Source organism: Hyla sarda, chromosome 8, assembly GCF_029499605.1.
Source record: "Hyla sarda isolate aHylSar1 chromosome 8, aHylSar1.hap1, whole genome shotgun sequence".
Classification (NCBI taxonomy): domain Eukaryota; kingdom Metazoa; phylum Chordata; class Amphibia; order Anura; family Hylidae; genus Hyla; species Hyla sarda.
The window spans coordinates 187,833,432-187,849,605 of record NC_079196.1 but is presented as its reverse complement, the minus strand read 5'-3'; the positions used below and the strand labels follow the sequence as shown (position 1 = coordinate 187,849,605).

General features: G+C 44.6%; 1 protein-coding gene across 3 annotated transcripts in view; it reads right to left on the bottom strand.

The window, feature by feature from the left end:
- Window positions 1-16,174, bottom strand: part of TRRAP (transformation/transcription domain associated protein) — a 201,312-nt gene that overhangs the window by 52,609 nt on the left and 132,529 nt on the right. For all 3 annotated transcript variants that reach the window (XM_056537084.1, XM_056537086.1, XM_056537085.1), the window contains 2 exons: window positions 4,997-5,188; window positions 235-430 (listed from right to left, as the gene is read on the bottom strand). In XM_056537084.1, coding sequence (XP_056393059.1) covers window positions 235-430; window positions 4,997-5,188 — 388 coding nt within the window. The remainder of the gene's footprint in view (window positions 1-234; window positions 431-4,996; window positions 5,189-16,174) is intronic.

The following is a 16,174-nucleotide window of genomic DNA, read 5'->3' as shown; positions in this document are numbered from 1 at the left end:
GGAAGGATAAAGATTTTTTTTTTTATAGAAGTAATTTACAAATCTGTTTAACTTTCTGGCACCAGTTCATTTAAAAAATAAACAAATAAAGTTTGCCACCGGAGTACCCCTTTTAAATAAAGTTCTGTGAATGGGAATGGAGATACACAGAACTTCATATGAGCTAAAGCAATGACAGCAAAATAACTAAATGTGCTGAATAGTGCAATGTACCCTCCTGCCCACCGTACCCACCTTGGTAATGGTGTTGCCTCCACATGAAGATACTGCTCCAGTGAGACAGGTCATCGGACACTATGGGCAGTCTGTTCCTCCAGGTCTTCACTACAGTTTTCATATCATGGAGGCTGTTGCTCCTTCCTAGGTTGGTTGGTTGCAGTCCTGCATTTATCTGAGCGGCCTCCTGAAGCTCGATGATCTGCTGTGCTGCCTGAAATACAAAGAGGAGGCAGGAATGAAAAGGGGCTTTATTGTGAAATACAACCCATAAAGCAGTGTTTTCCAACCCGGGTGCCTCCAGCTGTTTCAAAACTACAACTTCCAGCATGCCCAGACAGCCTTCGGCTGTCTGGGCATGCTGGAAGTTATAGTTTTGAAACAGCTGGAGGCACCCTGGTTGGGAAATACTGCCGTAGAGAAAACAGGTCCCCTCTATCTTCAACTGGAGCCAACGGAGAGGATAAGTAAACGCAGTGAAGTGCACTGCTTATAGGTCTCCATACAGATCAGTAAAGTGAAGTTACAATGTGGTGGAACATTTCCGGCTTGGATCTTGACAATGAATGAACTGGCAGCAAATATGAGTACGCTGCACCGCACTTCTGATGGAAGACTTGGGACCCGTAAGCCTGAGATTCGGGGAGGTCCCAGAAGTCAAACCCCCATCCCCACCCATGCACCCCTGGATAGGAGAGGTTTTAATGTTTAGACAACCCCTTGGGTGTAATTTGTCTCTTCGAGCCTCTTTATACAGCCCCTGTAAAGGGTTCGTTCCAGCAACAGATGGGAGAAACCTTCAGACTTCTGCTGCGGATTTTGGCTTGAAGTGCAGGGGATTAGGCCACAATTTAGCAACTTTTAAACACATGGATTCTACATCAAAATAGTGATGGGATAAAAGTGAAAAATAAATAAATAAATGGACACTGTCAGAAACATTTATGTGTTGTAGATCTTGATAAAACGTTAACCTTTCTAATATACACCAACGAAAAAATAAAGGGAACACTGAAACAACACAATGTAACCCCACGTCAATGACACTTCTGTGAAATCACACTGTCCACTCAGGAAGCAACACTGATTGACAATCAATTTCACATGCCGTTGTGCAAATGGAACAGACAACAGGTGGAAATTATAGGCAATTAGCAAGACACCCCCAATAAAGGAGTGGTTCTGCAGGTGGTGACCACAGACCACTTCTCAGTTCCTATGCTTCCTGGCTGATGTTTTGGTCACTTTTGAATGCTGGCGGTGCTTTCACTCTAGTGGTAGCATGAGACGGAGTCTACAACCCACACAAGTGGCTCAGGTAGTGCAGCTCATCCAGGATGGCACATCAATGTGAGCTGTGGCAAGAAGGTTTGCTGTGTGTCAGCATAGTGTCCAGAGCATGGAGGCGCTACCAGGAGACAAGCCAGTACATCAGGAGACATGGAGGAGGACGTAGGAGGGCAACAACCCAGCAGCAGGACCGCTACCTCCACCTTTGTGCAAGGAGGAGCAGCAGGAGCACTGCCAGAGCCCTGCAAAATGACCTCCAGCAGGCCACAAATGTGCATGTGTCCACTCAAAGGGTCAAAAACAGACTCCATGAGGGTGGTATGAGGGCCCGGCATCCACAGGTGGGGGTTGTGCTTACAGCCCAACACCGTGCATGATGTTTGACATTTGCCAGAGAACACAAAGATTGGCAAATTCCCCACTGACGCCCTGTGCTCTTCACAGATGAAAGCAGGTTCACACTGAGCACGTGACAGAGTCTGGAGATGCCGTGGAGAACGTTCTGTTGCCTGCAACATCCTCCAGCATGACTGGTTTGGCGGTGGATCAGTAATGGTGTGGGGTGGCATTTCTTTGGGGGGCCGCACAGCCATCCATGTGCTTGCCAGAGGTAGCCTGACTGCCATTAGGTACTGAGATGAGATCCTCAGACCCCTTGTGAGACCATATGCTGGTGCGGTTGGCCCTGGGTTCCTCCTAATGCAAGACAATACTAGACCTCATGTGGCTGGAGTGTGTCAGCAGTTCCTGCAAGAGGAAGGCATTGATGCTATGGACTGGCCCGCCCATTCCCCAGACCTGAATCCGATTGAGACATCTGGGACATCATGTCTCGCTCCATCCACCAACGCCACATTGCACACAGACTGTCCAGGAGTTGGCGGATGCTTTAGTCCAGGTCTGGGAGGACATCCCTCAGGAGACCATCCACCACCTCATTAGGAGCATGCCCAGGCATTGTAGGGAGGTCATACGGGCACGTGGAGGCCACACACACTACTGAGCCTCATTGTGACTTGTTTTAAGGACATTATATCAAAGTTGGATCAGCCTGTAGTGTGGTTTTCCACTTTGATTTTGAGTGTGACTCCATATCCAGACCTCCATGGGTTGATAAATTTGATTTCCATTGATCATTTTTGTGTGATTTTGTTGTCCGCACATTCAACTATGTAAAGACGAAAGTATTTCATACGATTAAATCATTCATTCAGATCTAGGATGTGCTATCTTAGTGGTTCCCTTTATTTATTTGTACTTCATTAAAAAAAATGTTAGCTCCTTTTTACAGAAATCATGGCTCATAAAAAAGACCACTGGGGGGGGGGGGGGGGTGTCTATACCATGCAGGACATAATCCTCTCTGGCTGTAGCATCACCATTTGCCCAGCTCACAGGCATGGACAAAGTCCAGGAAGTGAAAGAGGATCTAGCACGCCTCTGTGCTCACTCCTGTCCTGTCACACTGGAGCATGAAAATAGAAAGGAGGGGGTTACAAAGCAGCCTGTAGTGATTGGATAAAGGCACCCAGCACATCACAGCAGACTCTGGGAGGAAGTGAATGCATGGCGAGTAAGGAGCAGGCCGGAATGAGTGAGCAGCAGAATAGAGGGATTTGTGAGCCAAAATATAGAAGCTTGCCACATTAAAAAAAGACATGTAATACCAATATATATATATATATATATATATATACACACACATTTTTTTTTTCTTCTGTGATTATAAATAATCTGTCATAATTTATGTGAGATAAGAAAAAATAGGGCTAAAAAAATGTTTTACCCCCGAAATCTGCTAACAGGTTTGTCTGACAATGCAATGGGACAAGAGGGGTGCTGTCTTCCACATGGAAAAGGAAAAATATAAAACACTTTTTCTTTTAATTAAAATCAATTTAGCCATAAAGTAAAAGGCATGCTAGAAGAAGAGGAAGATTTGGGGAGCCACTCTCCGGCACTTCCCATTAACATAACCACTAAATAAACCTCTTGGAGCGTCCGAGAGACAAGAGGGAGATAACAGTTGTATTTGCTGCTAATCAGCTAAATAAGATAAATGCCCGAGGAGTCGGCTCACATTTACAAAGTCAAATCTCCTGAAACAAAATAAATTAAGCAAAGTAATATTTTTCACAATTATCGCCGTATCAGCTCGCACAATACCTAACCTCCTTTCTTCTACCATTCATCATGTAAATTTAATTTTCTTGCAGGTATTTAATCACACGCTATCTGATATAAAAAAAAAAAAAGTAATTACTGCAGCTGCAAACTCACCGCTCAGTTTGTACTTTTGTCATTCAATGTCTTTAATCCTTCTGTTCAATTGCGAGTGAAGAGGAACATGGATATGCAGGGGGAGGGCTCAAATATTATACCTTACATGTAATTAAAGCTCTGATTGGACAGACAGGTACTAAAAGGCAGCCATGTACAGGGCAGCTCCATTCTGGATATCGTAGAGTCATGCTTTTTTTAAATAGTATATTCTCAGAATAGGTCATCAATATCTGATCTGTAGGGGGGTCCGAACCCAGACACATCCCCCCCCCCCACTGTGGCCTCTTTATATCCTCTCAATCATAGCTCTGTAAACTAGTGGCTGGATCTGGTATTGCACCACTGAAGTGAATGGGCCAAGCTGCAATACTAGGTACATCCACTTCTAGGTGTAAGGAGCTGTGTCTGGGAGGAGCTAAGCAGCACAGCACAGCAGTGCCTTCAATCAGATGATCAGTAGGGAAGCCACATGTCAGACCTCCACAAATCCTATCATTAGAATAGGCCATCAAATAAAAAATAAAGAAAATAAAGTCCAGTAAAAACCCAATTTAAGCCCATTAAAGGGGCACTCCATTGAAAAACATTACTATTATTTTTTTAATCAACTGGTGCCAGAAAGTTAAACAGATTTGTAAATTACTTCTACTTAAAAATCTTAATCCTTTATGAGCCACTGGAAGTTCTTTTCTTTTTGAATTTCCTTTCTGCCTAACCACAGTGCTCTCTGCTGACACCTGTCCATTTTAGGAACTGTCCAGAGCAAGATAGGTTTTCTATGAGGTTTTGCTCCTACTCTGGACAGTTCCTAAAATGGACAGAGAGCACTGGTCAGACAAAAAGGAAATTAAAAAAGAAAATAACTTCCTATGGATCATAGCAGCTGATAAGTACTGGAAGGATTAAGATTTTTTTAATAGAAGTAATTTACAAATCTGTTTAATTTTCTGCCACCAGTTGATTTAAAAAATAAAATAAAAATGTTTTCCAGTGGAGTACCCCTTTAAGTCTAAAGTGATACATTATAATGAAGGCACATAAAATACAAATTAATAAACATACGGGGCAGAGACAAGATCTCTATTTAAGCTCAACAACATCATTTGGGGAGTACCGTAAAATATTTTTTCTGCATAGTCTTGCAGAAAGATTGACCCCCCCCCCCCCCAAACACCAAATATATACAATCCTAGAATTGCCTTTTTACCTGTAGTAAAGGTGTGTGAACGTGGGACACGACATACGGAAGCCTCCTCCATTCTCGGATCGCCAGGCTGCTGGCCATCTCTACTAGTCTCTCTATGAAGTTCAGCTGCTGCTCTTCTGGGTGACAAATAGCCAAGTAGCCACGATACATGTTCACCTTCCATGCCATCTCTTTTGGGCAACTTAACTCCACCTGAAAAAGTCACAAATAGTCAATTTAGGCCAACATTAGTGTCATTCAGATCAGGTAATAACACATGACTTCCACTAGTTTGTACCGCCTAAAGGTATGTTAAATGTAGCCTACACACAACTGTCTCTCAAAGGAGGAAGGGGATTAAAGGGGTATTACACTGGCCAGCGTGGAACTAAATGTTCCGAACGCTGTTTTTGCGCTGCAGGGGTCGGTCACTTCCCCCTTGTGAGGTCACGGCCACGCCCCTCAATGCAAGTCTATGGGAGGGGGCGTGATGCCTGTCACATCCCCTCCCATAGACTTAAATTGAGGGGGCATGGCCGACCCCCTGAAGCAAAAACAGCGTTCGGAACATTTAGTTCCACGCTGGCCAGTGGAGTACGCCTTTAACTTAAATTATTGAAGAAAATTCCAAATTCCCAAAAAGCAATGTGCCTCTGAACACCTTCAGGACTGAAAGCAAGAAATCCCATTCATGACAATAATGCTATCTAAGAGAAATACCCAGATTTTCATTGCGACTTCTAAGGAGATACCACCACTGGAGGTGACTGGAGTTTTACTTCAAGATTCAGTGTAGCGCCTCCTTATAAACCAGAATGTGGAGCTACACTGGAGGACTCAACCATCCTTGTACTACGTGGACAGTCATTCAGTTGAAAGGCTGTCTGTAATACTACATTTCTCCAGCAGTGGCCACTGCAGGAAAAATGTCTGGCTGGATATGATTCTGGAGCCAATAAAAGTGGGAAACAGATAATGCATCACCCCTCAAGGTGAACCTGATAATATTGCCCTTGGAGAGAGACTGGCATATGTATATATATATATATATATATATATATATATATATATATAATCTCAAAATGAACTAAACCAATCAGGCATAGATATTGTAGTGTAAAATATAACTTTTACTACATACTGTGAGTATAAAGTGAGATATACAACATATGTAACAATTTATATAAGGGAAAGGACTTCAGCAATTTTACAAAAGTGAATTCATGCTCAATTAATAACAACAGAATGTCAGCGAACTAGCTGACTGGGAAAGAATAAGACGCACTTTTTTTGTATAAGACGCACTTTTTCTTCAGAAAAGTTTATACGGCAAATACACATTAAAAGCCTGTCCTATCGCGGCGGTCCCTGGGCCATCAACGGGATAATACAGGACAGGACATCACCGATCGTGGTGATGCCCTGTATTAACCCTTCAGACGCCGGCGATAAAAGCTGACCGCCCCGTCTGAAGCCAAAGTGACACTAACCCGGCTGTTCAGTCGGGCTGTTCAGTCGGGCTGTTCAGTCGGGCTGTTCAGTCGGGCTGTTCAGTCGGGCTGTTCAGTCGGGCTGTTCAGTCGGGCTGTTCGGGACCGCCGCTGTGAAATCGCAGCGTCCCGAACAGATTACAGGACACTGGGAGGGACCTTACCTGCCTCCTCGGTGTCTCTGCTCCATACCGGGATCCCCTGCATGGCCGGCACTCTCCATCATCGTCGCGCACGCCGTCCCATCATCCAATAGGAGCGGCGTGCATAGCGACGTGATGGCGGTGACGTAGAGCGAGGATACCGGGCAGCAGAGACGTTCTGGAGCGACGGGGACACCATGGGGACACAGCGACGGAGGGCGACATCCAGGGCAGCGGTGACGGGTCCGGAGCGGCGGGGACACGCAAATTCTACCTCCTATACCAGTGGTCTTCAACCTGCGGACCTACAGATGTTGCAAAACTACAACTCCCAGCATGCCCGGACTGCCAACGGCTGTCCGGGCATGCTGGGAGTTGTAGTTTTGCAACATCTGAAGGTGCGCAGGTTGAAGATCACTGTTAGAGATGAGCGAACTTACAGTAAATTCGATTTGTCACGAACTTCTCGGCTCGGCAGTTGATGACTTTTCCTGTATAAATGAGTTCAGCTTTCAAGTGCTCCCGTGGGCTGGAAAAGGTGGATACAGTCCTAGGAGACTCTTTCCTAGGACCGTATCCACCTTTTCCAGCCCACTGGAGCACCGGAAAGCTGAACTAATTTATGCAGGAAAAGTCAGCAACCGCCGAGCCGAGAAGTTTGAGACGAATCAAATTTACTGTAAGTTCGCTCATCTCTAATCACTGTCCTATACTTTACATTGTATTTGGTTCAGAATCTTTATGTTCTGGATTTTTATCCTTAAAAATTGGGTGCGTCTTATATGCCAGAGCATCTTATATCATAAATATATATGTATGTGTATATATATATATATATATATATATATATATATATATATGGATGTGACTTTGGAAGAAGGATCAGCGGCGATCAGTTGAGCACCCTGTTGGCAGAAATCTAATGAGACAACCCTTTTATATGGAGATATATCAAGTCAGATCTAGACATGGCCACAGGCATCTATAATGTTATTAAGTATAGCAGAAAACAAGTATAAGAATATACTAGATACCACAACTAAGAACAAGCATGACAGGCAGCGATTGGCCCCAATCTCATCAGAGCTTGCTAGGTGCCACCGACATGATTTCACCTCTCCCTACAAATCTCTGCCTTTGTTGAGACCTAATAAAATATTAACAAGTGTTTCCATTTCTTCAGGTTTACTCAGAATCAGGTAAACACGCCGAACCTCGCTTCTGTAATGCAATCTATTTCAGGAAGCCATGACATTGCTAAAGATCAAACCAAAGCGAAGCGGAGAAGGCGCGGTGCACAGGGTTAAAGGGAATGAATTCTTTAAATGTCTACCCTGCTTGCTAGACAATAGGAGCGGTAAGTGGTAAAAGGTGAAGGGGAAGAATAAAAAACCCTGCCCGCCACCGTCCTCCCCAAGGGGATGAGAATGACGTCCTGCGGCTACTGAAGAGCGATGCACAAGACAACCAAAGTCAAACGACTGCAGCTGAACTCCTAGTCAGGGGAAAGAAAGGGGGTAATGTCTTTATAACTAAACAGGGAGATGAGGACCCCCCAAAACCGGAAATGTAGACAGGAGAGAGAGGCCATTTGTTTTCCCCAGAGCAAGAAAAAGGCAAAAAACCAGGATGCAAAGGCATTTATTACTGTGGATCCCTTATAGAGATGAGCGGACTTACAGTAAATTCAATTCGTCACAAACTTCTCGGCTCGGCAGTTGATGACTTATCCTGCATAAATTAGTTCAGCTTTCCGGTGCTCCGGTGGGCTGGAAAAGGTGGATACAGTCCTAGGAAAGAGTCTCCTAGGACTGTATCCACCTTTTCCAGCCCACGGGAGCACCTGAAAGCTGAACTAATTTATGCAGGAAAAGTCATCAACTGCCGAGCCGAGAAGTTCGTGACAAATCGAATTTACTGTACGTTCGCTCATCTCTAATCCCTTAGTATGCAGTCAGTGAGGCATTATAGGGATAGTCGGGTATGAAGTATTTTGCACCCGTACACTGGATAGGTGATAGATACAAGGTAGGTGGCCACTGAGACCTTTACTGATCTCTAGAATGGGGGACCCACAAGGCTGTCACAGCTGTTCTAAGCGGTTTTGATCAGGGTTAGGGTCACAGAGCCCCACTTTATTCCAAGGCTACACTCACACCCCCGTTGTGCCCCGATCTGTTCAGGGTCCATTTGGTGCCAAACAACCGAGCCGAATGGACCCCGAACAGACACCAAAATCTGACAGATCCCATTGAGGTAAGTGAACCTTTCCGCCCAGCCACAATGGTTGTTTTCATCAGGGTTAGCCGCACAGTGCACACATGATCACTGCATTCTCCTAGGGCAGTGTTCCCCAACCAGTGTGCCTCCAGCTGTTGCAAAACTACAACTCCCAGCATGCAGTCAGCAGAGGGCACTGTGGTCATGACAGAAGAGAAATCCAGAAAGAAAAAGCATTTCCTCTGTAGTATACAGCTCCTAAAAAGTACTGGTTGGATTAAGATTTTTTTAATAGAAGTAATTTACAAATCTGTTTAACTTTCTGGCACCAGTTGATTTAAAAAAAGTTTTCCACCAGAGGACCCCTTTAATGGACATAAATTATTGCTGATTTATGGGTATTATACATCAGCGTTCTTCAACCTGTGTATTTGAGGTTGTTGCAAAACTCTCATCATGGCATGATAGGAGTTGTAGTTTTGCAGCCGCTGCAGATCCACATGTAGGAAGCAGTACAATACTCTACTCTATACCTGTGTTCCCCAACCCGTGCGCCTCCAGCTGTTGCAAAACTACAACTCCCAGCATGCTGGGAGTTGTAGTTTTGCAGCAGCTGGAGACGCCCTGGTTGGGGAACACTGTGCTAAGGCTATGTTGCTACCATGGTTGTGTTCCGAACCGCTCACGGTCATTTTGGTGGCAAACAACCAAATGGACCCCTTGCATAACAGACACCACAGGATCCGGACTGATCCCATTGACTTGAACGGGGTCCATTTTATTTAGGGGAGTTGACATGCAGTATTTCTTTTTCACAACTCCCGTCCTTTAAGCAGGATGAGCGACAGAGCTCAACAGTAATGTGAACATAGCCCAATTCCTCTTTGCTGTGTTTCTGCAGGTAGAGGGAACAAGAGACTGGGGTCCCTCATTCAGTAGCAATCCCAATACTTAGATTCAGCATTTATTATCTATCATTGGATAGGTGATAATAGAATTTAGGCCAGTGGTCTCCAAAATGTGGACCTCTAGCTGTTACAAAACTACACCTCCTAGGAGTCCCACAGTCTGGAGACAACAGTTTTAGGTCCTACCCCTCTTTATTTAAAAACCTACGTTGAAAGAACCTGCACCTAAAAAACCTTCTGCTTAAAAATACCATATTCAAGTTATATAATGATCACATACAGGACAGCGTTTCCTGAAAATGTACCTGAAATGACAGGTAAGATTTAAAGGGGTACTCCAGTGGAAATATATATTTTTTTAAATCGACTGGTGCCAGAAAGTTAAACAGATTTGTAAATTACTCCTATCAAAAAATATTAATCCTTCCAGTATTTATTAGCCGATGAATACTTTCTATTCTTTTCTTTTTGGAACACAGAGCTCTCTGCTGACATCACGAGCACAGTGCTCTCTGCTGACATCACGAGCACAGTGCTCTCTGCTGACATCTCTGCCCATTTTAGGAACTGTCCAGAGCAGCATATGTTTGCGATGGGGATTTCCTCCTATTCTGCTGACATCTCTGTCCATTTTAAGAACTGTCCAGAGAGCACTGTGCTCGTGGTGTCAGCAGAAAGCTCTGTGTTCCAAAAAGAAAAGAATTTCTTCGGTAGTATTCAGCAGTTAATAAGTACTGGAAGGATTAAGATTTTTTTATAGAAGTAATTTACAAATCTGTTTACATGGGTACTCCGGTGGAACACTTTTTTTTTTAATTTATTTATTTTTTTAAATGAACTGGTGCTAGAAAGTTAAACAGATTTGTAAATTACTTCTATTAAAAAAATCTTAATCCTTACAGTACTTTTTAGCAGCTGTATGCTACAGAGAAAATTCTTTACTTTTTGAATTTCTTTTTTGTCTTGTCCACAGTGCTCTCTGCTGACACCTCTTTCCGTGTCAGGAACTGTCTAGAGCAGGATAGGTTTGCTATGGGGATTTTCTCCTGCTCTGGACAGTTCCTGATATGGGCATCAGGTGTCAGCAGAGAGCACTGTGGACAACACAATAAAGAAATTAAAAAAATAAAGATTTTGCCCTGTAGCATACAGCTGCTAAAAAGTAATGAAAGGATTAAGATTTTGTTTTAATAGAAGTCATTTACAAATCTGTTTAACTTTCTGGCACCAGTTCATTTAAAAAAATTAAAAAAAAAGTTTTCCACCAGAGGACCCCTTTAACCAATTGATATTAGAAAGAAAGGATGACCAAAGAGGGGAATTTTATAATTATTTAGTTAATTTTAAGATCAGTCGGTCATTTGATAAACCAGTAATATTTCCTTTCCTTACAAGAACAGATGAATAATTGTTCCTAGGGTGAGGTAGTTGTGTCTAATACAAAAAAAGAGAAAAACTTTGTAAACGAATCATAAAAAGTCTAAGGGGGAAACGGATACACAAGCAAGCAGAAAAACGGAACAATAGACTAATAGAAGTAATAGCGGAGTACTTTCATATGAAAACCTGTTCCCTGATGGTTTTAGGGGGGACACAGCAGCAGACTGGCGGCTTTTATATTTTCCTTTAGTAAATTAGTACCCGCCTCATTACAGGAAATATCTGCCCATCCAGGGCTGTGCCTGCAGTCACCGGTGGCCGTCACCTTCACTTACCTTTCCAGGCATCACAACCTAGTCCTGTCAGACATGATCAATTCTCAGCGTTACATCTTGGGGAATAAATACTGACTTTACAATGTACCTACCCTTAGCTGAATGAAAAATGCACTCTGTTAGAACATCCATTAAGAGGTAGACCAGGCCTACCTATGAAGCCACCTTAAATATGTTAGGGAATTCACAGCAATTCCCTAATAAATAGCCAGCACTTGACATGTTCTCTTTACCGGCAGCAGCAATACATAAAAAAAAACTAAAAAAAAAAAAAAAAAAAACTATTTCTTTGGCCTCTTTCACATTGCCGTAGGACTCCGCTATTCAGAGTTCCGTCGGCAATCCGGCCACAAGGACGGAGAAAGAAAAAAAAAGTAGTGCAAGCTCTATTTATTATCTCCCAAAAAATCCTGTCAAATTACCAGGTCACCGACGGACCCCATGCAAGTGAATGGGTCCATCATGACCCGGTAGTAGCCGTTTGCATCCGACCCGTTTCAAGGTCCAATTGGCTCAAAAATAAATAAATAAATAAATAAAAATAATAAAAGATCAGACCCTTAAAGGGGTTCTCCAGTAGAAAACAATTTTTTTTTTTTTTTATCAACTAGTGCCAGAAAGTTAAACAAATTTGTAAATGACTTCTATTGAAAAATCTTAATCCTTCCAGTAGTTATCAGCTGCAGTATGCCCACAGGAAGATGTTTTTTTTTAGCTCTTTTTTGTCTCACCACAGTGCTCTCAGGAACTGTCCAGAGAGCAGGAACAAATCCTCATAGCAAACCCCTCCTGCTCTGGACAGTTCCTGACATGGACAGAGGTGTCAGCAGAGAGCACCGTGGTCAGACAGAAAAGAAATTCAAAAAGAAAAGAACTTCCTCTGGATCATATAGCAGCTGAAAAGTACTGGAAGGATTACGATTTTTAAATAGATGTCATTTAGAAATCTGTTTAACTTTCTGGCACCAGCTGATATTAAAACAATTGTCTTCCCCCGGAGTACCCCTTTAACGGGTCCGATGCAAACGGCCGTGTGAACCTAGCCTTCCTTTCCACGTGCCTTGTTTTTCCTATTGTGTCTATTGAAATCAAAACTTATATACAGTATAGAGAATCCTTCAATGTAAGTCAAATGTATGTCACAGAAGGTCACCCCTGCCCTTTGCCCCTTTTTCTCCCAATCTTTGGATTAGAGCGGTGCGGCTGTAAGAAGAACCCCCACTGCTCTATCTACTTATGGAGACCGAGCATTATAAGCCCAGCTCTTCAGCCTTCTCCCAGTGGAAAATGGATGGTATTCTCAGTAAGGCCTTGTTCACGTGACAAAACTACCGAGCGGAATCTGGCGGAAAAATTCAGTTCGGAAATTTGGGATTCCACTGCACCGTGCACACGGCAGAAATCCCCCCCTCCCTTTTCTGTTCTCCGCCAAAAGAACTGGCACGTCAATTGATGCATTACCCAGTGGATTCGTCAATTTCGACGGAATCCACTGGGAAATGCATTGGTGTCTATAAAGAAGACCCATTTCTGCGTAGTCCTAGCATTGGCAAGTCCTGCTGGTGCCTGCTTTTTGCGGAGTGTCCGACCCGTGTTCTCTGGGCAGACATTCCGCTAAAAAATTCTGCCGTGTAGATATAGCCCAAAATTGTTTCAGGAATATGCAGAATATCCTCTACACCAGGGTGCCTCCAAGCTGTTGCAAAACTACAACTCTCAGCATGCCCGGACAGCCAACGGCTGTCCGGGCATGCTGGGAGTTGTAGTTTTGCAACAGCTGGAGGGGTCCACACTTTGGAGAGCTAGGCTCTAGAATGACAAACTCAGTCGCTGTTCCTTAAAGCGCTACTGTCATTATAAAATAAAATAAAAATGTATTACAAAATATTTTATTTTTTCATTTTATTAACCTATTGTGGCCCCTTCATTGAGAAAATCTTTGCAAAAGAGGAGCAATAGTGGCAGAGGGGTCGCCTATCTCTAGACACATGCACGCTCAGCCGAGTGTGCATATTAGATCGATATCACACAAATGAGCGTTAGGGTTGGAATACACTACATTTTGCCCCCCTCGTTAATCGTATCTGTCCACATCCTGCCGAAAACGGGATGCAGACATATACTGTTAACGGGAGCAGCGCACCCCATTATTCACTTCTGCTGCCGAACAAAGTCACCCCTAGAGACTCCGTTCGGGACATTGCGCTTAAAATAGCGCATCTCATGACAGGGGCTGCTGTGCGTTTGAAATGGCGCACACGTTCCGAAAGGAGTGACTAGGTGACGTCTTTCAGCCATAGAACTGAATGGGGTCCGATGTACCCGTTAACTGTATAGGTCAGCATCCCGCTTTTGGCGGGATGCCGACAGATACGATTAACGGGGGCCAAAACTTAGCGTGTTCCAACCCTTACAAACACAACGTTTGGACCACGCTGGAACTATAAGTGGGTGGGGGGTTGTTAGTCTTAACTATGGAGGCTCACCCCATCAATTTAGCCTAATATAGAGTATAAAAAGATTCAGTGGTTTCCCAACCAGCCCAGCTCCCTCCCCAATATCAGGACTGAACTCAAGCAGATCCGGTTGGTACTACATTAAATCACTTTTAGTGTCGTAACCTGTTCATTGAGCTTTCATATGAGGCAATTTGGTCAATTAATAGAAAATATGACCCCTAGGCCACCACTACATAAGATAACGGAGGCTCTCCGCCTATCAAGCCGGGGACCTTGCAGACCGTGTCATTAGTTTAAGACAGCTGTCACACCGCCCCCCACCAGCTGCTCTCCATCACTCCGAGTCCTCCTGAAGTATTCATTTATCAGAACGCACCATTGTGCCGAGTGCGTATCCTACCGAGCGAAACTTTCATCAAGGACGAGATGAAGGTTAAAGGGAATGACAGATCCAGTCTATGAATCAGAATTCATCAGGAACGTGTATGTGTCATTCATGTATATAATCACCGGTGACATTCAATAAGGAGGTATGTTCTTATAATAGGAGCGAGGATGATGGAACATACAAATCACTTCATCTGTGCATTACCATCAATGATGCTGTAGTGGGATCCGATCCAAACAAAGAGCTGGGGAAATGTATTATTTATTACCTTTTCTATAAGCTATAATATAGATATGAATGCATTAATGATTTTATGCTACACGAGACTGAACCAAAAGAGACTTGGACCCTTGTTCACATGTGACAGATTTGGTGCTTAAATTTACATCAAATCCAGCAGTCATTCACAACTCAACATTCACAAAACAACGAGTGCTTAAAGGGGTACTCCACCCCTAGACAACTTATCCCCTATCCAAAGGGGATCTCTCCTGCAGCACCCTGTGTCATCTGCTGCAGACACAGTCTGGTTATCTGGCATAGGGACCATGGCCCCACCGGGTCCCGCATTCCGAACCGCACACAGAAAGTGAGTTACCAGCCTTCAGCCAAGAGAGCCGCCAGCTTGTAAAGAGGGACCTGGTAAAGGAGGAAACCCTGAGAACCAGTATGTGGTGCGATGTATCACTCGGAACTACACCTTGGCAGTGGGTTAACTGAACTTCCATCCACGGTGTGGGAGGTGTATGGCAGCTGACCCGACGTAGTAGTAGTAAACCCTGCAGACAACCATCTGGCTGACTGGGATAGGATTCCAGAACATTCAGGGTCACACCTTCAAACCCACCCACAGAAAGTGGGATATCTGTGTGCGGCCAAACTAATGGGCAACCTGGCGGTGTAGGAGACCCAGCCGACGAAAGTCTGGCTTACTGGCATCAGACCCGAGGACCTCCAGGTACCCTCATCCAGATTCCGTACACAAGCAGTGAGGTACGGGAAACCTGACCACGGCAACCCTGAGAGGGGAGACTGACGTCCGCGGAGACCATGCAGACAACAGTCCGGCTGAATAAGTAAACCTCCAGGCGCTGGTGAAACGGGGACAGTCAAAGGCGATCACTGTGCCCCTCCGTCGCATTTGAGAGGGGAGGCCTAGGAGCCGTGGATAGTATCCCCGCCACCCTGAACAGCGGAGGCTGGGAAGCCATCGATTGTCTCCCTGTTACCCCATATAGGGTCCATAGGACACACTGGGTCACTTTTTCGTACACCTCACACAGCAGTGAGGTACCGGAATTCCAGCCACAGATACATCAGCCATGTGATGAGTGACAGGTGGTGGAGGAAACCACGCAGACCACTGTCCGGCTTACTGGTATGGGTCCATAATATACAACAGGTCCCTTCTTCGGACACCTCGCACAGCAGTATGGTACCGGAATGCCAGCCACGGACGCAGCAGCTGTGAGATGAGTGACAGGCGAGACTACTGTCTGGCATACTGATATCAGGTCCAATCCCTGCCCACGCAGGGACACTTCCACGGAGACCTTGCACTGGACATGGAGATCCAGAGCACTAGTCGCGGTTGTGGCAGCCTGTGGAGGGGGGAATCATATTGGCCAGCGGACCTGACAGAGGAGGAACCTCAAAAGTGTCCTTAGCGTTCGCCAGGAATGCAAAAACCCTTGCAAGTGCACCACCAGTGTCTTGCCTCAGTAGGGAGAGACTAGAAGTCGGCCGTGGACACGACAGACATGTATGATACTCAGGGGCAGGGGAGAAAAGTCACTGAATATAGCCCCGGTAGTTACCAAGGGATCGTGAAATCCCTGAACAACCCGTCATGGTGGTATGCATACTCAATAGTAGG